The sequence below is a fragment of the Equus quagga genome, chromosome 12 (genome assembly GCF_021613505.1).
Source record: "Equus quagga isolate Etosha38 chromosome 12, UCLA_HA_Equagga_1.0, whole genome shotgun sequence".
Classification (NCBI taxonomy): Eukaryota; Metazoa; Chordata; class Mammalia; order Perissodactyla; family Equidae; genus Equus; species Equus quagga.
In genome coordinates, this window is record NC_060278.1 from 67,632,473 (window position 1) to 67,653,722 (window position 21,250).

The following is a 21,250-nucleotide window of genomic DNA, read 5'->3' on the forward strand; positions in this document are numbered from 1 at the left end:
CACTAACTATGTACCCCAAACTTAAGTTTGTCTTGTCAATTGTTCACAAATTTATTGTTTCTTTGTGTAAAAGATATATATACTGCCTGCTTTGTGCACTCTCCAAGCATCATTGCTCTATGATCTCCAAAATGTATGTATTAAACTGGGTTTTTCTCCTGTTAATCTTGTCTTATGTCAAGTTTATTATTAGTCCAGCCATAAGAACACAAGACGGGAAGAAAGGGGATTTTCCCCCACCCGGACATAAACTACTTGATGGCACAACCCAGCTGGGAAGGTGACATTACTCTATTTTCCAGAGGGGAACATGAAGCCAGGTCTAGAATACAGCCATTTTTATGCTTTTTGTATCATCCTGTTTACTCATTCACACATAGGCTATAGAGCAGCAGTTCTCAAACTTGAATCCCCTGGTGGGCTTGTTAAAATACAGACCCCTGGGCCCCACCCCCCAGCATGCCTGATTCACTAGGTCTGTGGCGGAATCCAAGAATCTGCATTTCCAACAAGTTCCCCAGTGAAGCTGATGCTGGTAGCTGGCACTACACTTCGAGAACCTCTGGTGGAGGCTGCCTTGCTATCAAGCTCTGGGCGATGCCAAGGCTGCCCGAGCTGAACAGGGACTACATTTCAAGTATTCGTTACTTCCTAACACGCACACAAATGCAGAGACGCAGACTCAGCATTTCACCTTGAAGGGACCTACCTGGTTAATCAGTGTTTCCCAGGCCCTCTGAGGATAGTGTGAAAGATGATGTGAGTGGAGCCATATTAAAAGAGAGCTGGAGCAGCCACTTCACAGGAATTGCCTCGCACATCTTGTTTTCTTTATTTTCCAAAATAGACCAAACCACCGACGTTCCGAGAAGTCAGTAGGGACAAGAATATCCTGTTTGTAGGGACTGAAGAAGCTGGACTTGGCTGATGACCAAATCGTTAACCAGTCAATGAAGCACAAGTCTAGCCTTTTAGCTGATGGCTGAATCTCAAGCCAACTGATGCATAAATTAAAAGCAAAAAGATACTGGGGTATATAAGGATGCCATTTGGTTTAAAACTAATTCGGCCTGAGCTTGTCCTTCCAGAAAGGCCTGACATGGCTTGTTGAGCATGCACTGTACATATGCTTTCAACATTTACAATGTCACTAAGCCAAGAATGATGCCCTTAAAGATAGGGATGCATGTCTCCTCCCATGTCAGCATTTCTTTAAGGATAAGCATTTCTTCCCAGAAACTAAGGATTAACTAGTGATCTACTGTGCTCTCCTCGTGACCACTGACCTGCTGTGCTATCAAGCATCTCATGACTGTAGTAAAAGGGATATTCCTGTCATGTCTGAAGTATGTTCCTTGTTCCAAGACAGTTGATGACCGCACTGTACAACCTCTTCTTCCAAGTGCTTCCTTCTCTGGTGAAGGTTGTTCCCGGGCTACAGTCCTCAAAACTGGCTCATATAATAAACTCACCGCAATTTTGATTTATAGATCGATTATGGACTATTTGTGTCGACAGAATCAATGAAGCACAAACCTAGCCTTACCTCATCTAGCACCAGTGAACTCTTCCTCAACACAACTTACCTCATCTTCCTCCCCTTTATCCATAAAAACCCTGAGCCCCTCTCCTGTGATTGGAGCACATTTGAGTTTCGGCTCGAATCTGGGTCTCCCAAATTGTAATTCTTGAGACCTCAAATGAACTTTTGCTTCTCTAGCAGTTTATGCCTCTTATTTGTTGACAGTAGCAATCACCTGGGCCCTTGTTCAGGCCAAAGGCTTCCATTCCCTCCCTTGGAGGTTCTGATTCAGTGGGTATGAGACAGGTCTGAGAATTTCCATCTTATCACGTACGCACAGGGATTCTTATCCCATGAGATGTGTGGGGAAGGAAATCCTCCAGTGGAACTCCCTTGCTTAACGGATGAGGAAACGGAAATGTGAGGAGCTGGTATATGCAGCCCAGGTCTCCGGCAACACCAGGCACAACAGGTCCCAGCACTGGGGGCAACGGCTTCCTCAGACCCTGGCTTTACACCACCTGGATGAAGATGAGTCCAGTCCCTGCAGAAAAACCCGGGGCCCAGCCAAATCAGTGCAAGTTCACAGAGGGAACTCAGCCCGTGTGCATGTGCTCTGTGTAGGGCCAGCGCTCAAGGACTCTGCAACCTCCGGCCCACGATCGAGTGCCAGCACTAAGTGCTTTTTAGGAGTGATATCATGAATTCTTACAACAGCAGCCCTATGAGGGAAGGAGGTACATTCATCCTCAGCTTCCAGATAAGGAGGCTGAGGCCCAAAGAGTTGAGAGAACTTGCTCAAAGTTGCACAGGTAGAAGGTAATGGAACCGGGGTAAGACCAGTTTTAGGGTTTGGCTCACTCGAGAGATAGGCAGGACTCTTAACCACACCTGTCCTGCCTGCACGGTTATGACATAATAAAAATTATTATGGTCTTTATTATATATTTATTATATATGGTCTTTGACCCTGGTTCCTGACACAGAGCTCCTAAAACCCTCGGAATTTCCTGAGTGATAGAGGTGATAGAAGTGTCTTTTGTTATCCATGGCAAGCCCCTTTCAACCATACCTGAGTTTATGTTAATCTGGGGAAGCCCCCAGATGGCTTCCGGATGGGGGCTGGTTGCCATTGGAACCAACCATGTGATTAGAGGGTTGGAATTTTCAGCCCCACCCCTCGGCCCCACCACCAGGGAGGGGAGGGAGGCTGGGGATTGGGTTAATCCCCAGTTAATTTCAACGGCCAATGATTTAATCAGTCATGCCTACATTACGGAACCTCCACAAAAAACATAAAGGAAGGGGTTTGATTGTGAAGCTCAAACATGAATGACCTTGTGGCTGGTGAGGCTGAAAGGGTGCTGCACCCCAAACTCCACGGGCGCAGAAGCTCCTGTGCTCAGGACACTTTCCGACACTGGCCTATGAACCTCTTCATCTGGCTGTTCATCTGTACCCTTTATCTTTTATAATACACCGTACCAGTAAATAAAGTATTTCCCTTAGTTCTGTGGGCCTTGATAGCAAATTACTGAACCTGAGGAGGGGTTGTGGGAACCTCTGATTTGTAGCCAAGTCAGACAGAAGTGTGGGTACCCTGGGGAGCCACTACTTGCCGTTGGCACCTCAGTGGGGGCCAGTCTTGTGGGACTAAGGCCTTAACCTGTGGGGTCTGCACTAACTCTGGGTAGTAAGTGTCAGAATGGAATTTAATTGTAGGACACCCAGCTGGTGTCCACTGTGAAAGATGGCATGAGTGGAGCCATATTAAAATAGAGCTGGAGCAGCCATTTCAGAGGAGTTGACTCGCACATCTTGTTTTCTTTATCTTCCAAACTGGACCAAACCGCCAACGTTCCAAGAAGTCAGTAAGGATAAGAATATCCTGTTTGTAAGGACTGATAAAACTGTACCTGGCTGATGACCGAATTGTGAACCAATCAATGAAGCACAAGTCTAGCTTTTTGCCTGATGATCAAACCTCAAGCCAATCTATCAAGTACAAACCTAGCCTTACCTCATCTAACACCGACGAACTCTTCTTAATACAACTCACCTCACCCTCTCATTTCCCCCATAAAAACCCTGAACCCCTCTCCTGTAACTGGGACATGTTTTGGGTTTCCACCTGAATCTGTGTCTCCTGAATTGCAATTCTAATTGCACAAATAAATCTCTGCTATTTAAACTGTAGTGATTTTTCCTTGGTGAACACCACAGAGTAGCACAACCAGAGACACTCACAACTAGAATATACAACTATGTACTGGGGGGCTTTGGGGAGAAGAAGGAGATTAAAAAAACAGATTGGCAACAGTTGTTAGCTCAGGTGTCAATCTTAAAAAAAAACACACACACACACACAATATACCACAGAGAACTGGAGAACTGGCTGATGTGGGAAAAGCCCATACATTTGGTGTCAGAAGTGTTATGAGTAGAGAAACAGTTTTCTTTTAGTGGTGAAGGAAGATGCAGCCTAAATAAAGGGCCCGTGTAGAACCACAGAGCCTCCAGGTTCAGGGAATGGTGTTTCGAGAACGTCCCAAAGATGTGCTTACCTGTGTCTGCACCTCTTACTTCCTGACATCCTCTCCACCCTGGGGGACTGATGCCCCTGCGGCATGACCCACCCACAGTGGGCCCCTGTGCCCTGTCCTTCCTCTCAGAGACCCCAATTTACCTCTTTTCATCCCCTCCTACTCAGCACACATGAACTCAAATTTCCTCTCTAGTCTCATCTCAGCTACTGGTTTAGAAAGCCCTTTATACTAAATTGTGAATGACTAATGGTACCATTTGACACACTGCCAGTAAGTGCTACGTACTAATTCAAAATGAATCTCTGGCTAGAAGTACAGGCAGGTGGGAGAGATATTTTAGGGCAGGCCATTCTCCTTTCGAGAAGGTAAGAGAAAGGAGAAAGAAGACTGTATCTCACAGTAGTTCCTCCCTTGACATCTTCCCATCTGGGACAGTGGGCTCTAGGTACCTCACTAGCTAAAGGTGAGAAGCTATTCCTAAAAATGGAGGAGAAATCTATAACTGAGAGTCCCTATGTACTCTGGTGACCTAGGCTGACCCACGGCACCATCTTAAGGCCAAGAGAAGCTTGCTGTGCCTTTCCCTATCTTCCCTCAGTCCATCCACGGATGATCCTTTATCTCCCTGGGCTCAGCTGGAACTCTCAGGCTCTGTCGCTGCTGAACATGAGGCCCCCAGAGAAACAGAAGGTGGGGCGTCCGCCTCCCTTGCACACCCCCAGAGCCTCCTGGGGGGTTGGCACTGTTAGGAGGCTGAACTTCCACACAGCTGATCTCCTCGCCCAGTTAGGAGTCCAACTGACAGCCCACAGGCCAGAGCCAGCCCTCTGGAGCATTTTCTTTCACCCTCACAATGCTTTTTAAATTGGGATTAGTTTACAGAAAAATCTGGATTTCCGGCCTCTCTTGAAAAATATCAGAAGACCCACATTCATTCTTGTGTGACAACAGCTGGTTGGAACTGAATTAGCAGCTTCCACTTCCTGGAAGGGGCCTGTCCCTCCAGTTGGCCATAGTCTCCACCAAAACTACCTGTCTGACGCCAGGCCCTCATTCATTTCATTCCCATCACTCTATCTGGCCCTGTAGGTTTCTGAATTTGTGATGAAACTGTTTGCCTATGTTTGGGTCTCTAAGATGGCCTCAGTGAACCCTGCATCCTGGTGTTCACACCCTTGAGTAGTGTGTCCTTGAGTGAGGGGTGGGCCACTTGACCGGCTCCTAATGAACAGAATACGGCACAAGTGACGGGGGCATCCCCCTCAAGATTAGGCTATAAACAGACTGGGGCTTTCATCTATTCTTCTCTCCTTTGTCACTTGCCCTGGGGGAAGCCAGCCGCCAGGTTGTGAGGCCAGCCCTGTGAAGAGGCCAAGGCGGTGAGGGAGTGAGACCTGCCAAGTGAGTTCTGATGTGGATTCTCCACCGATCAAGCCTTCTGAAGAGACTGCAACCCGGCTGACAACTGGATGGCAATCTCACAGGGACCCTGAGCTGGAAGCACTCGGCTAAACCACACTCAGATTTCTGACCCACAGAAAGTGTGAGGCATAAATGTTCATTGTTTTAAGTCACTAAGGTTTGGGGTAGTTTTGCAGCAATAGATAATACAACTTCGGATTTTGTTGTGAAGGCGGTTTTCTGTGTATCAACGTAAAGACAGCTGAAAGCATGTTATCCTGGAAATCAGGCCGCATCCATTTCGTCTTGGTCCAGTGACCCTGCTGGCGACGGCCACTCACACATCTGACTTTAGGTACCAGAGCAATATACAAAACACATCGCTGTCAGGATTTTACATTATGAAAAAGAGCCCAGAAAGTAATGCTACTAATACATCCGTGATTCCTCAGTGAACAGGAAGTTCCCCTCCAGTGATATTTAAATCAACCAACTTAGAACAAGCTTTCCCATGGTTCTAGAATCTCTTGGAAGACAGTCACTCTTTTAAGGCACAATCCCTGGTTCAAGAAATTTGGGGACAAGGGAAGGAGAGAGTTGTAGAAGAGGTGGGGAACAAATCATCTCAGTGTTAATTGTTAAGAAACACTATTTAAAACTTGGAAATAAGGCAAAAAGGTGGATGGCGCACGTCTTTCTGATAACGTGTTCAGTGCTATGAATTTTCCTCCGCTGCTTTAAATGTATGTTATTGATTCTGACAGGTAGCATTTTGATTATGTTTGTTTTTTAGAAATTCTATAATTCCAGTTTGTATTTCCCCTCTCACTCAAGAGTTGTTTATTGGAAAGTTTTAAAGTTTCCAGGTGGAAGAGCCATTTGTTTTTGAGTATATTCTTTCACCATCACGCTTGGGCATTGCTTAACAAGGTTACTTAAAGGTTATTTCATTATCTAGAGGAATGTACTTGTGTTTGACTTTGCTTTGTGCTGTTAATGAAGGGCTCAGGCACTGAGAGGTCACATGTCAGCCTGGAGATTTCTGTTCAGAACAAAAAAAAAAAAGGATTACCCCAAAAGCTACAGTTTTATTGCCTTGTAGGACTTTGACCAGTTTTGACTTTAACTCAGCAACCTTATTATATAATGACTTTTTAAGTCAATTACAAACACAGCATTTGTCAGTGTTCTTTGAACCAGTATTACACTGGTTTCCTGGTTCCATGCATGAGCTGAATAAAACTTTGACCAATGTTCATTGTATACTGTATGAGTCATGTTTTAAATTTTTGAAAATTATAAATTGACACAATAGTCTTTCAAATCTACATCTTCCTTCTTGGCATCTTAGCAATGAGGAAAATTCAGTTACAAGTAAGCCTGGAGAAATATGTGGGTGAGGGGAAACAGGGGAATGTATTTCAGTCTTGATTTTTAAAAAACAAAGTTCCTTGAGCAAGTGAGAATGTGTTGAGGCCTGACGGGCAACATTTAACATCAGAAATGGATGGCCAAAATGTGCTGGAAAAATACCCTATAAAACCATGAAATCCATTGCTTTTTGGAAACAGACAGGAACTGCTGTCCAATAAATTCACGGCATTCCTAGAAAGCCATGCCCTAGGGGGCTGATCTGTGTCCTGGAGGCATTTGGAGCAGATGGTGAGAGATATACATGTGTATTCTAAAAAAGCCAACTGCTCCTCCAGAGAGAGGCCACTGTCCCCGTGACCTCTCCAGATGGAGTTTCCTGGGACATCTTGCTGGAAAAGGGGGAACAGGATCAGAGCAGAACCCTCTGGAAGGCTACATAGGGTGGGGGGGCCACAGGAGACAGTCAGGTCCGATTCCCATCCCTGCTGTAGACTAGCCACCCTGGCACCTCTACCTCCCTGGGCCTCAGCTTCCCCATTTATAAAAGGAGGAGGTTTAGACTAGCTAAAATGTAAGCCTTTGCTGTCCACTACTCCAGCCACCAGCCACATGTGGCTACTGAGCACTTGATAACGTGTCTGGTCTGAACTGAGACATGCTCAGTGTAAAATACACACTGGATTTCAAGGTGTGGCACAAAAAAAAAGAACGTAAAATATCTGATTAATACTTTTATATTGATTACATGCTGACATGATAATATTTTAAATACACTAAATTAAATAAAATATATTATTAAAATCAATTTCACTTGTTTGATTTGTTTTAATGTGGCTACTAGAACATTTAAAATGACACCTGTGGCTTATCGGTACTTCTATGGGACAGCATTGCTATGACCTTTCCAGATATAAGTGTCTAAGATGAATTTATTTATGGAAAATAAAAGACATACCAAGGACTGATGTCAGGTACGCTTTGCAATATTATTATGAAAAATTATCAGTATGTCGATTACTCTGACCACATCTCTAATTGCTATTGTTTCCACTGCAGGTTGCTGAGTCCTTTCCTCATCATAGACTGGTGCATGGTGCCCCCCTGGATGCTTGGCATGGGATGTGACATCTACTCACTGTCCTGGGGACATGCTGGGAGGTCAAGGGCACAATGCTCATATCTATGGCTTTTAAGCACCCACAGATCCATGCAAGGATTTGTTCAATGAAATTATTGACTAAAATGTGATTTTGGTTCCACCCATTATTTTTCAAGCCTCTGCCATCTCTGTCCACGGTTACACAAAAGTGAATTGTTGTCTGGGCTATACACGGGGAGAAATGACTCTCCACACAAAGAGTAGTCTGAAAATTCATATGCCAGGAATCACTGAGGCCCAAGATGTGCAGCTGCGCCGGAGACGGATGGTGGAGTATAAAGAAACATCACCCCGGGTTTATCTATTTTGTAGAGTCAGATTTTAGCAATTAGGTTTCTCCAAAGCTAGTCGCACCTCTACTCTTTGTGGTACCAGAGAGCTCTTCCATGGCCTCTTTGAACTATAGTCATGGGCTTTCTGTTTCTGAAAGACAAATATGATGCAGCTGTTACACAAACCATGCAAAAGGACCACACTGAGCCCCTGCTGCACAGCCAGGCCCTCAAACGATCCCCGTCAGGTTGTGAGCCCAGACTCGGGGCATCTCCCCACAGAATGAGCCATTTGGAGGCACAGAAGAGGACGATCTCTGTAGTCAAAACACATTTTCTTCCTGGTCAGTTAAGACCAAATGCTCCCGTGTCCCAGAGGCAAAGGGAGGCTGGGAAGCTGCCACTCAGAAAGAGGCAACTCTACCACCTTGTAGGTTAGTGAGGGCAGGCTCACCCGGCCATCCCTGGGAGAAAGCAGAATTGTTGAGTGGGCAGTTCACATCGGTCCTCTTCTGGCACTGTTCTCTGCTGTAAGAGGATCCCCCTCGGGATCAGGGACATGGCAACAAAGGGACAGAACAGATTCCTCATTGCAGAGCTTGAGTTATGAATTGAAGTTTACTTCCTGGCACTACAGTGGGGCCACAGCTAGGCGTTCTACCACAATTTTACCTTCAGACAAAAGAAAAGGCAGATACCAGCTCAGCCCGTGGGAGCTCCACTGTCAGTGGATAAAGTGAGTCTCCACGAGCCTGGAAGGGTAGCTGGAACCTGATGGGGAGAGGTGGAAGGTGAGGGAGAGGAGGCAGAGTGGGGAAAGCCTGGAGGCCGGGCAGTAGCAGGTTTGGGCCACAGGAGCAAACCCATGATGGCGCAGTGGCAGGAGCAGTGGAGGAAGGGTTGGGGAGGAGGTGGAGCACAGCCTGAAAGTCCTTAAATGTCAAGGCAAAGAGTACAGACCTGTTCCTGGGCCCCTCATGGAGCCAGAGTCTGCAAGCAGGCCACATGGAGGGATGGAATGGTCTGGGAGAAAACACACACACACTCGGTGGTGGTGCAGGTGGACTACAAGCATCATCCACAGCACCCACAAATGAAAGAATGAGAATCTAAGTAAGGAGGCAGATGTAGGAAAAGGAAGAAGAGTGTGGACTTTGGAGACTTGAGGGAAATTTGCCAGCACTGGGCACTTAGACAGCGTAGGGTAGGGGTGGCTTGGGGGAAGCTGCGGAATTCAGGAAAAGGAGGGGTCAAAGATGACTTGGAGCATCTCTGCACTAATGCAGGACCACCTGGAACTTTTCCCAGCCTAGATGATGTTTTTCTTACACAATCTCTTTCACACAACCCACCCTTGAAATCTTACAGCAATAGGTGTCCCATTTTATTACTTAGGTGCAGATAACTTGGACTGCCTTGTCCCGGGCATCACCTGCCTCCCGCTGTGTGTTTGCACAGAGACCTCCTAGAGCAGGAAGGTCTTATTTCTCACAGGTGGTTGAGGGAAATTAAGAATGGTGCTGGGAAGGACTGTGGAAAATGTGTTTGTCCAGCACAGATTTCTGTGGCCAGAGCTTCCAGGATGTGGCTCCACAAGAACAACAACCACGGAGCATTCTCAGCCACCCCCAAATGCTCAGACAATGTGTGTGTTATCCACGACCCTCGTGTCCCGCGACTTTTCTGAGTCATTTCCACGAGCCAGGACAGACTAGAAACCACAAGTCAAGGCTTGCGACTAGTGGTTAGCAACTCTGGTTTAAAAACACAAACTGGATGGGGGAGATAAGGATGAAAAAGACGTCCAGTGATTGCCTTTCAATTATCTACACTTTACACAAAATCACGTGAGCCCTAATGACCAAGACAGGGATAATGAGCGTGAAGAATTCAGCTGTGAGCCAAAGGCACAGCCATGAGTCCTCGCGTTCTATGAGATTGTCCTCTCCTGTCGTAGGGCATCGCTGGTGCCTGTGGGGAACGGCACCACAGTAGCGTAAGAGTACTCTGAATTTTAGCCCCACCCACCTTCCTAGATTATACGGAGTCAACCTCAGCTCTCACATCAAAGGCCACCTTCTCAGGAAAGATTCCTCTGGAAGCCCGCGTTACATTATATTTTCTCAGTGCCCCTCTACTTCTCACACAAAGCATTGTTTCCTCTTATGATTTAGTATTATGCATTTAGTACTGTGATTATTTGATTCACAGCTTTCTTTGCCATCAGACTGAAAGCTCCATACAGTCAGGGATGGCTTCTAGTGCTTCTCTCCCAGGAGCCTAGTACAGAGCCTGGCTGATCACTGGTGCTCAATAAATGTGGATAAATAAAGCATGAGGAGTTAAAAGAGGGGCCAGTCTGGCCAGGTGGCCTAGTGGTTAAGTTTACACGCCCCGCTTCAGCAGCCTGGGGTTTGTGGATTTGGATCCCGGGCACAGACCTAGCACCACAAGCCAAGCCACACTGTGGTGGCGTCCCACATAAAGTAGAGGAAGAACGGCAGAGATGTCAGCTCAGGGCCGATATTCCTCGCCAAAATAAAAGAAGGGCCAGTGATGTGCTGAGTGCCAAACCATCTCAGCAACTGAAGGCTACCCCAGCATTCTTAAAGCAGACCTCCGAAGCGTCAGTGTTAAATGTCCAGAGGGCAGTTGACTTCATCCTTGCACATAACTGCATGCCTCAAGTATGGAATAATTATTTATTTATTTGTTATAATAACTGATAATAATATTATTCCATAACAACTAATTATGGAATAGCCATAGTAAAGAATAGCACTGTCTATAAAGAAGAGGAAAGAAAGGAAAGATGCGTAGGGTAAGTCTATCATTAACGTGGAGGATCTAACTTAAATAAATTAAACAATTTAAGCTCTGAAAACAAAAACAAAACAAATACAGACAATGCCAAGTTAAATAGTGCAGGCCACTTTGCCAACGTTTTCCTCAAGGGCTTTTGACTCAGGAGAAATGAGGGAAGAGGCCTTGCCCTCAGCAGGTGCAGACAGGCCCCTTGCCTCCTGCCTGACAGATTCTTTCATAGGATGTAGCCCAGAAATACAGGCAAACTACTTTACCTGCTGTTCAACTGGGAGTTTTAAAAAAAAGATGTTTCCCAGGACCGCAGGAAAAACTGTCTACAACAGACCTAACAATAGGTTGTAGTGGGTCCAACAAGGTGTGTTCCTAAGGAATTTTCAAAGGCAATTTTGATGATACTCAATTTTCTCCTTTTGCCTTGACTTTAAAATCTAACTACTGCGTGAGATTGAACCCCGATCCTCTTCCTGACATACAGTGGTAATTAGAGACCAGCCAACACGTAGGCTGAGGGAGGCAGGGCCTTGGGTTAAGGAGCGGGTTGGTTCATCCCTTAAGGCAGGGGACAAAGTAACTATCTCAGCCTAAGACTGTGCTGAGCGGGTCAGGAGCCTGGCGGGTTTGGCGTCTGGTCTACAGGAGACTTGAGGAGCCCCTGGTCTGCCTCATGTGGGTGCATCTTCTTCAGGGTGACTCAAGTTGAGTAAACCGATTGAGGATTGAGACTGCTATGTGCACAGAGCTAACTATTAGGACTGGGAATGGAGACCATCTGTGTCAACATAACTACTTCTTCCAAGATATTCTTACCCAGGAAGTTAAGGCTGTAAACCAATAAGTAACTTTGCTTTTTGCTGTAGGAAATTCCCACAAATTTGTCCTGGCAAACAGTTTGCTCACCTGATAACCAGCTTGCTTCTCACACCGTGCTTTACCAGCCACACGCTCTCGTCAAGACCCTCGCCTTGCTGAACTCTTATGTCACAAACTTTGCTGAAGCCCAATCAAGGCTCTGCCTTGAAAAGCGCAGCTGAAAGGACTTGGGCCTAGACCTCCAAACCCTATAAACATGCCTGCCGACCTCCCCTTGCTTAGACACCAATGGGACGGTGTCCTGGCGACGTCCCCCCTCCTGCAGTCAGTGTAATGAACTTAGCTTTGCTTTATCAACAAGGCTCTCCTGGTAGATTTTTTGAAGTCCAGAATTGACACAGTAACTCAGGTTTAGTCTCTTAGAAACAGGAAGCATATAAATGCTAGTTAATACATACTTACAACCCATCACGGTGGGATAATTATTAAACATTGTCAGTTTCCCTCAGTAATAAAGTTAGGAGGTCTCTATATCATTCCTCCTTTGAGGAAAAGATCTGGTGTTTGAACACCTGCCTATGACAGATTTCAAATGCACATTTGAATTTTTCTGCATTTTTCTACTTTTTTTACAAGATTCTTTTATTTTCCAAATTTTCCACAAGTATGTACTATTTTGAGGGTGAGTGAAGGGACACAAAGCAAAAGCCAAAAGGAAATTATTTCTCAAGTGTCAATCAGAAATAACCACCAAGTCTTTTTTTTTTTTTGAGGAAGATTAGCCCTGAGCTAACTGCTGCCAATCCTCCTCTTTTTGCTGAGGAAGACTGGCCCTGAGCTAACATGCGGGCCCATCTTCCTCCACTTTATATGTGGGATGCCTACCACAGCATGGCGTGCCGAGCGGTGCCATGTCCGCACCCGGGATCCAAACCGGTGAACCCCGGGCCGGCGAACCCCGGGCCGCCGAAGCAGAACATGCGCACTTAACTGCTGCGTCACCAGGCTGGCCCCCCAAGTCTTAATTTAAAACACACACACACACAGAATATATAAAACACCCATTTAGAATCTTATCTCATTAAGTTAACAAGGTAATTTTATCCCATTAACACCAACATGCATATAGAAAAGTTGTACAGTTTAATCAAGCTTCCTTGGTTCTCTCCTGCCTGACGATAAGAGGCCTCTGGGGTGTTTGATAAAAGACACCAGCAAATAACGTTCAATCAGTCTCGGGCGAGGCCCAGGAATCTGTTTGTTGTTGCTTTCTTAATGAGCTCTTAAGTGATTCGTACAATCAAGCAAAGTGTAAAACACATGGGTCTACAGCACTGCCTCACTGGAATGCAAAGTCCAGCCTCTATCGTAAAATCATCCAGCTGAAAACAAACAGCTGAGCGATTGGCAAAGCTTGCCTCCATTGTCTTACGCAGGCTGGCATCTCTCTGTGCCTGGGTCCTGGGCCTGTCTGGAGCACTAACTCACAGAAACCCCAAGCTACTGTAAAACCTGGTAACAGCTCCCAGCTGGGCTCAGGCAAGCTCCCTCAGACAGCAGGCTGCCCTGCGCAGTTCACCGCGGCCCTGCAGCTCCCCACGCAGCAGAGTGAGCACGCTGCCGATCAGCCATCCCAATCAAGGCTTCCCTTTACCTTAAAGAAACTTCCTCGCTTGTCCAGACCGCGGGCACCCATGGTCCAAGCTGACATCTCCCCCAGCAAGGCTCTACTGCACGCCTGGGACTCCTGAAGGTAGAGACATTTCAATGGTTAGTTCAGCCTGTAGGAAATTCCTTTCTAAGCCACAGAACACTCACAACAATAGTCCTGCCAAGATCTTTTTCCGTCAATAACACAGTGCCATTTATTTCCCACCAAAGCCCTTCCACTTCCTTTCAGGCTGATTTCCTGCCTCAGACAGCACAGTTCCTAGACTGTGCCCCACCTCACTGCCCCACCTCCTCTTTCTCCAGCTGACGCAGAAGGTCTCTGGGACTGTGGAAAACAGAATGATTGCTTTGTGTTTGCTTGACCTCACGCTCAAGTCCGAAAGGGACCAATATGAGATGTCACCGTAATCTGCTCTGAAGCTTATGGACTGAATGTGGCTGATCACAGAGGGACAGCCAAAGAATGAGACCCTGCATGTCCGAGGAAATCCTGCTGGAATGGGATGAGGTCATCCTTAATGCTGCCAGCCCTCTACCCCGGCAAGGTCAACACAAGGGCACTGGGAATAAATCCCTCCATTTTCTCCATAGAAATCAAAGACTGGAATGAAATCCTGTGTCCCTGTTTGCAGAGGTCAGTTTGTGTAAGAAATAGCACGTAAACAGCTCCAGGATAACCAGGGGTGCAGGGGGGGGGGGTGCACTTCGGACACAGAGGGCAATTTAAAGGCATGGTTTGATTCTGATCATAACCATGGCTAGCTCAGCTTGGAAATTTCCCTCCCTCCAGCACCAAAACCCAATAATCTTCCCTCTCGGCAATGAAACCTTCAGTGTCCACTTCTGAGTAAAACACATACATACCTGGGCATCTGGCCTTATGCTGGCCAGCATGCACTCAGGAGACATGGGGGAGCATCCCCACACCCTCCTTGTCCAGTGAGGCTGGACCAGGAGCAATTACAGAACGGCCCGCCCACTCACAATCCCTTCCGCTCACCATAACACTCGCAAGATGCAGCTGGTCCTAACCACGACCAACACGGTGGAAGGACAACAAAGAAAATATTAAGTGAAAACATTTTCAAATATTAAGCGAAACAATCTTGTGCGACATTAAGGACTATTAAAAGGGGTTCAGCTTCGGGGATGGGGTGGGAGGCACCGAAGCCACCGCGGCAGCTGCCAGTTTGCTGGGGGACAGAGAGCCAGCAGCACCAAAGGACATGTCAACAAGGGGAAAAGCGTAATCACGCGATTTGGAGAGACCTCCATACGCACTAGTGAGCAACCGTCTTTGGAGGGAGGGTCGCTTCAGTGCCGGGATTTGCCTCTCTCTGTTCACATTCACCATGGGCTGCTACGACCAGTGGAATCCATCTAGGAAAAAATAATAATGCAGCGCACACCCCCCCTCCTTCCAGAAGCTTCACCTATTTTTGTCCTCTCTCTATGGCTCAGTCACTTTGAAGGTTTAGAGGTGTCTTCCTTGTGTTTCTTTCCACTTGCAGTCCTGCTGGGACGAAGGCCAACGTTCCCAAAACCTCCTGAGCAGGCTGGTGAGCTTTCCATCGCAATTCCGCTGACTCCAGAGTTCAGGTTCTCGGCTCAGCAGCTGAACGGAGCCACAGCCCCAAGCCCTTTGAAGTTCATCACTTATTAGCAAAGTCCACAGACTGCAGAGACTCCAGGAAGAAAACACAGCGCTGTGCTCAGAAGTAAGAGTGAAATGGGAACCACGCCGTAACCTTCGGGAGCAAGGGATTAACTGTTTAGACCCAGAAGCACACAAATAAAAAAGTACACGTCTTGAAACCAAGCCTAATGTCTGCAATTCTTTTCCTTTCAGACGTTTTCTCGGCGAGGGATTTGACGTCCCACAGCAGTTAAGGAACAGCTCGGCGGCGAGAGCCAAGACCTCATTCCTCAGCCAACCTAAATCCCTTTGTTCTGTTCAGAAGTTTCGCATACACGAACCTTTTCCGATGAACCAAGACAGGCAGGGAATTTTGCCTATAGCAACGGAGCAATTTGGATTCCAGAACTTTACTCGTTTAATTAGCTGTCTGACAAATGCAGGCACGCACTTCAGCCTCAGGTGGTCCTCACTGAAACACGCATTGTGGGTTCCATGCCAGGCAGGCCGATGCCTCACACTTCTTCGGGAAGATGCAGGTCACATCCTCCGTCTTTACAAGGTGCTCCAGGATGGAGACAAGAGTAGGCAACACAAACAGGCTGCCCAGTGCCACCGTGGGTCCTTCCCACGGAATGAAATCCACGCGGACAGCAGCACATCATAGATTGTTCTAATTTTAAAAGGTACGGTTCTTAAGAGCCCAAAGGAAGTTTTAGTTTAAGGTCTTTCCTGCTGTAACAATACTTTCCTTCCCAAACCATAACCTCTAATACCTTGGCTTAATATTGACAGAAATTTAATATAAGTTAAAACAATAACTTCTTTCCATTCACTGTTGCCCACCCCTCCCCCCGGAAGTTACACCAGCAGTTTCATCCTAACCGCACCCCCCCGAGCCCCCCCCCCCCCCCCCCAATAACAGCCTGGACTAAGAAACAAATAAGGTACCGTCGTTTGAGAGGCTGCGAGACTCCTCCAGACTTACACAGTGGAAGCTTCTATTTTCCTGGTTTCCCTGAAGGGTAAAGTGGATTCTTAAAAAACAAGCCCAGCGTGTCCAGTGGATCTTTCCAGATGCTAGCTAAAAGCTAGCAAAGGAAAAAAAAAAAAGCCCTAATGAGACTAAAGGACACTGCAAACACTTTGGAGTTGCCAAGCCTTTTCAATAACATCACTGCAGGAATGTAAACGAAGCCGGTTGCTCTGCGAGGCCAAAGGACAAAGGCAGGAAGGGAATATTTCTCACTCTCCCCGAGACACCAGGCTCTGCCACTTCAGAGTAAACCTAACCCTGGTTTTCCACGTGCCCCAAGAGTGACAGCTGAGGTGAAGTCCATCCTGAGAAGCATAAAGGACTCACTGAGTCGTCTGGCCGGGCTCCCAGCTGCCTTGACTGCCGACGAGCAAGCCCGCTCAAGGCTGGCTGTCCAGTCCATTCCACTGAGAGCCACTGAGGACAGACGCCGAGGCAGCACACCTGGACCTTGGCTGCAGGCTGGCCACCGGGGACTGGAACGCAGAGTGCCCGATTTCCAGTCCACTGATCAACAGAGCTGGGCTGTCGCTGGCACTCTTCCAGCTCTACCTGGCCACAGGCCAGATCTCGGCAAGATGGAGGGTCCAAGACGGATCCTCTCTCCACCCCTCCCTCCCCTCTCCCCTCTATTTATTTAGCCCAAACAGTCAAACTTCCTATTTCATTTGTCTCAGGTCACAAGTGCAAACCCACAAGACAAGCAGCGGTTACACTTACATTGGCGTCCACTACACACAAGTCCGACTTAACAGAAACTTGGCTTCTTCAAGCCCTGGGTTCCCATCTCCAAGCTTCTGTGAGAGCTGGCCACAAAAGCGTTCTAATCACCACCTTTTTCTTCCTCTTTCTAGCAGTTGAATGAGGCGAGGCAAAGTGGACTTCAGTCCTTAGTAAACAAGGTCTCATTATTGTAATTATTTTACAGCCAAACTGACGGAAGCAGGAGAAAGTGACTCACCCCTGGGGACCTGTCAGGTCAAGGCCAATCCCGAAAAATGCACTTCACCTTTTCACCTGATTCCTCAAACGGCTCCGGCGACCGCAGGTCTGCTTTCTTCTGAACGCTTTTCGTCTTTGCTGAGAGGTAGAACCGAGTGGGGGCGGCTCTGTGTCTGCATCCAGGGAAGTTCTCTAAATATTTCCATAATTATCTTTGTACTACCACGGATTTTACAAGTTGGACAGAAAAAAACTATTCCAGGCTCTGGCTCGACAATTCAAGCTAAGTGAGTTTTTAAATTTTTTCTTTTTTTAAGCGTCTCGTATCACTGTCCAGCACTGATTTTCCTTCAGTCGATAGTCAAATGTTTTTTTTTCAAGCAGTTTTAAGTTCATGAAAACTTTTCATTGAAAAGAGAAACGAATTTGTGGGAAGACATCAGAAACAAAGAACCATATTTCCAGCCCCCTTACTCAATAACCGTGTTTTAAAATAGAACTAGGAATGATGCTCAGTGCCTTGATTTTCCCAAGAGTAACCAAGGATAATTATAGATATTTTGGCAAGGTGCTCAGGAGTCGGTGCCTGTTCTGCCACGCCTGGGGTTGGCCTGTAAAGGGGGCAAATTCCAGTAGAGGTCCCTCCTTTCCGCCCTTGGAAAACTGGTGTCTCAGAGACTCACTTCGTTCACACTGCAGAAGCTCTACCAGTGCCCACGGGGCTGAGGTGTGGGCACTTGCACCAAGGGCAATGTGCATGCCCTGGGCAACATGTGGGCAGCTCTGCTGGTTAGAAATTCCTCCTGGGGCTAGCCTGGTGGCATAGTGGTAAAGTTTGCACGCTCCACTTCAGGAGCCCAGTGTTCGCCGGTTCAGGATCCTGGGCATGGACCTACATACACACTGCTCATCAAGCAATGCTGTGGCCGCATCCCACATACAAAATAGAGGATGACTGGCACAGATGTCACCTCAGGGCCAATATTCCTCACCAAAAAAAGAAAAAAAAGATAAGAAAAAAAGAAATTCCTCCTATTCTTGGATGAGAAACTGCCTCTCTCACCTCCCACCCAATACCTTCATTTTACCCCTTGGGTCATTTAAGAATTAGCCTCCATCCTGTAGGAATGTCTACATCCTTGCAGACATCCCTACCCCTGCTTTGAGTGGCAGCTTCTCCTGAGCATGGCTCAGGCCTCAAGGCTGGTGCCCTCTGCCCACCTGGAACAGGACTGAGAAGGGAGACGGGGGGCAGCTACCCCCAAGGGCACTCTCTTTTGGCATTTCAAAAGCATGTGTCTTTTCAAACCTCCTGGTTTGAAAAGCTCCACGTGGTAAGTGGCCACGCACCCCGCACATGCGTGCAGTGACTTCACGCATAGACTGAGGAAGACTCACAGGTCACACTGGCTCTTAACCCAGAGGACGCCGTGGACAAGAAGCCACACACTCCAGGTCTCCTCAAGGACCAACTGTCACCTGTGACCACTGGGCATTAGAGCTTTCTTTTCTAAGGCTCTCTGGCCATAGTGGTAAAAAGGGTTAATACAGGTGGTTAATCTTAATTGGGGGTTATGACCTGGCAGAGCCTGGATTGAGTCTACACTGCAGACACTGTAGATGAAGTAAAACACTTTAAAAATTTTTGAATTAACTGTCTCTGTGACTCTGAGACAAGGATTCATGTCCGAGCGCCTTATTAGAGGTGCCTATTATTAAAGGTGCTTATTATTTATTAGAGGTGGCTTCAGAAAACACTGGTCAGGGAGAGGGGATGTGACACGGGGCAGGAAGGGCGGCAATACAAGGTGAGCTGTGGGTGGCTGGACATCAACCCTTCCGGGGAACTCTGGGAGCCAGCGTAGACCATGACTCAGAGTTGTCTCAACTGAGGCATCCGGGAGCTGGGGTATTTGTCTAGCTCCCCCCAGTCACTGGCTGAGAGCTGCCCCCAGGGGGCCAGTTCACCAGCACTTCCAACATGCCCCTGATGTGGGTACAATGGGCTCTAGCGGCCAAAGAGAGCCCTCAGGCAAAGCTGGCAGTTGGAAATTAGGCCAGCATGTGTGGAAATGCTAAGAGATATGAGAAATGCTAAGGGAATGGGAGGGGCTTGACAGTGTCTGCTTCAAGCGGCAACTTTACAAATTCAGGACATTTTGCATAGAATGTACATGCCTCGCTATCCAGTCATTCTGGGCTATCATTCCAGCATGAGCACTGGCCGACTCTGAGTGTCCTCTTTACATGAGATTTAAGCTCCTCCAGTTCACCAGTGCCCACCGACCTGGTCTCCTCATTCATATGCCCCGCCCGGCCCACCCATATCTTGTAGAGCGCCTGCCCTGCGAGAATGCAACCTGAGTGATTCTGCCCACCCCATCCCCTCAGTTGATTGGACCGGAGATGGACACCTGACCCAGGCGAGCAATTCACTGGCTGTCCTCAGATGAAACAGAATCTTCTGCTGGAGAATTTGAGTTGAGAGTCACATGGTACATGCTTATGCTTGAAAGCTGGATTTGGAGCCATATGCCAGCTCGCTTTATGGGCAGCAGATATCCTGAGTGAACAGATGAGACCATTGCAGCACGGGGGCAGGGGAGGGAAGAATGCACATGTGCAACTGAGAGTCAGGAGTCTTGGCCTCAGGCGGTTCCCACCCAGCTGGGCAGTATCAAGGCTCAGTGTACCTGATCCTGACAACACACGTCCCCTTTTCTTGAGCAGTTTGGGTAGATTTACATTCCTTTTGAGCAACTATACTTTGACCAAAACAGCTTCAGAAAGATGACCATTCGTTCTTTTAGAAGCAGGTAGAACTTTAAGATGTTTATCATCACTTTATCAAATGTTTAATTCAAAGATTTTGGAATAAAGCAAAGCACACACTGATGAAGAAAGAGCCCCATCAAACCGGAACAGACCTTGCAGGTGTCACCTTTGGTGAGGATTTCCTAGATGAAAACAGGAGAGGGAGGCCCTTGGACCATCTGAAGGAAGATGCTTCAATTTGGGGGTGAAGAGGAGAAAAAAGGGGCATGTTTCTAACTCTTCTATCACCATGGCAGATGTGCGTGGAGCCTTTGCCGTGTGTGTTTATCTATTTTTTTAAAATTTAAGTTTCTGACTTGAATGAAACGGAACCGATTCAGCTTTTCTGATCATGAGACAGAGTTACAGACAGTTGCAAAGATGATTTTACCCTGTCATTTCAATCTGGTCTTTGTGACCTCATGGAAGTTTTAACTCAATCCTTAATAAACACAAATATTTTAATTGGAATTATACCATTATTGATAATTTTCATGGAGAAAATGTTTTCTGGGGCATATCCCATGAAGCCATCTTGATTCCTTGGTCAGTTTCTTTATAAGGCAGTTAAACTATTTAAAACATTTTTCAGTTCTATTTCAATTTTGTACCTTTCTTTTCTTCCAATATAAGAATTTAAAGCTATTGAATATTCTATGTTTTATCCTAAAAGCTTTGTTGTTTTAGCTTTTATGCATAGATCTACAATCCATCTCAAATTAATTTTTGTGTATGGTGTGAGGTATGGGGTCAAGAGTCTTTATTTTTCCACATGGATATCCATTTAATTTTAATTTTATGGAAAGTAGTTTTTAGAGATGAATTCTGTTCCTTATAAACTTTATATCAGAGATGTGATTGATCAAACAGAATTCTGTGTTCATGAAATTCTACTATTTAAAGTTCCTGCCCTGTCGGGCAGGGGTTGTTGTTTTTATTCCTATGAAGTTCCAATTTTCCTGGGTTAAATTTTGAATATATATTTTGCAAGATTCTTTGATGCTTCTGTCAATTTGTAGTCAATAACAATCTGACTGTGCATAGTTTTAGCTGTTAGGTTTTCTTCTACCTGTGTAATTTTTCTCAGACAAAGGTTTTTTCACTTTCCAAAATTACAAGATATAACTCATCAGTCAAGGTTTGGTCTCTCACAAATCATGCTGAGTGCAGCTTTACCTGTTTCATTATGAGGTGACTGTAATACTGAATATTTTGTTTTTCTTAGATAAACAGTAAGAAAA

General features: G+C 46.5%; 1 protein-coding gene across 24 annotated transcripts in view; it reads right to left on the reverse strand.

Annotated features, from left to right (window-relative positions):
• RIN2 (Ras and Rab interactor 2) overlaps positions 1–21,250 on the reverse strand; it is a 217,286-nt gene that overhangs the window by 86,534 nt on the left and 109,502 nt on the right. For 6 of the 24 annotated variants that reach the window (XM_046679289.1, XM_046679290.1, XM_046679271.1 and 3 more), the window contains one exon: positions 13,565–13,657. In XM_046679289.1, coding sequence (XP_046535245.1) covers positions 13,565–13,621 — 57 coding nt within the window. In that variant the 5' untranslated portion in view covers positions 13,622–13,657. Of the gene's footprint in view, positions 1–8,356; positions 8,426–13,564; positions 13,658–15,014; positions 15,379–16,168; positions 16,539–16,580; positions 16,877–16,973; positions 17,111–17,214; positions 17,306–21,250 lie in introns of those variants that run through there. The other 18 variants (XM_046679278.1, XM_046679277.1, XM_046679283.1 and 15 more) reach the window with 15 other exon arrangements.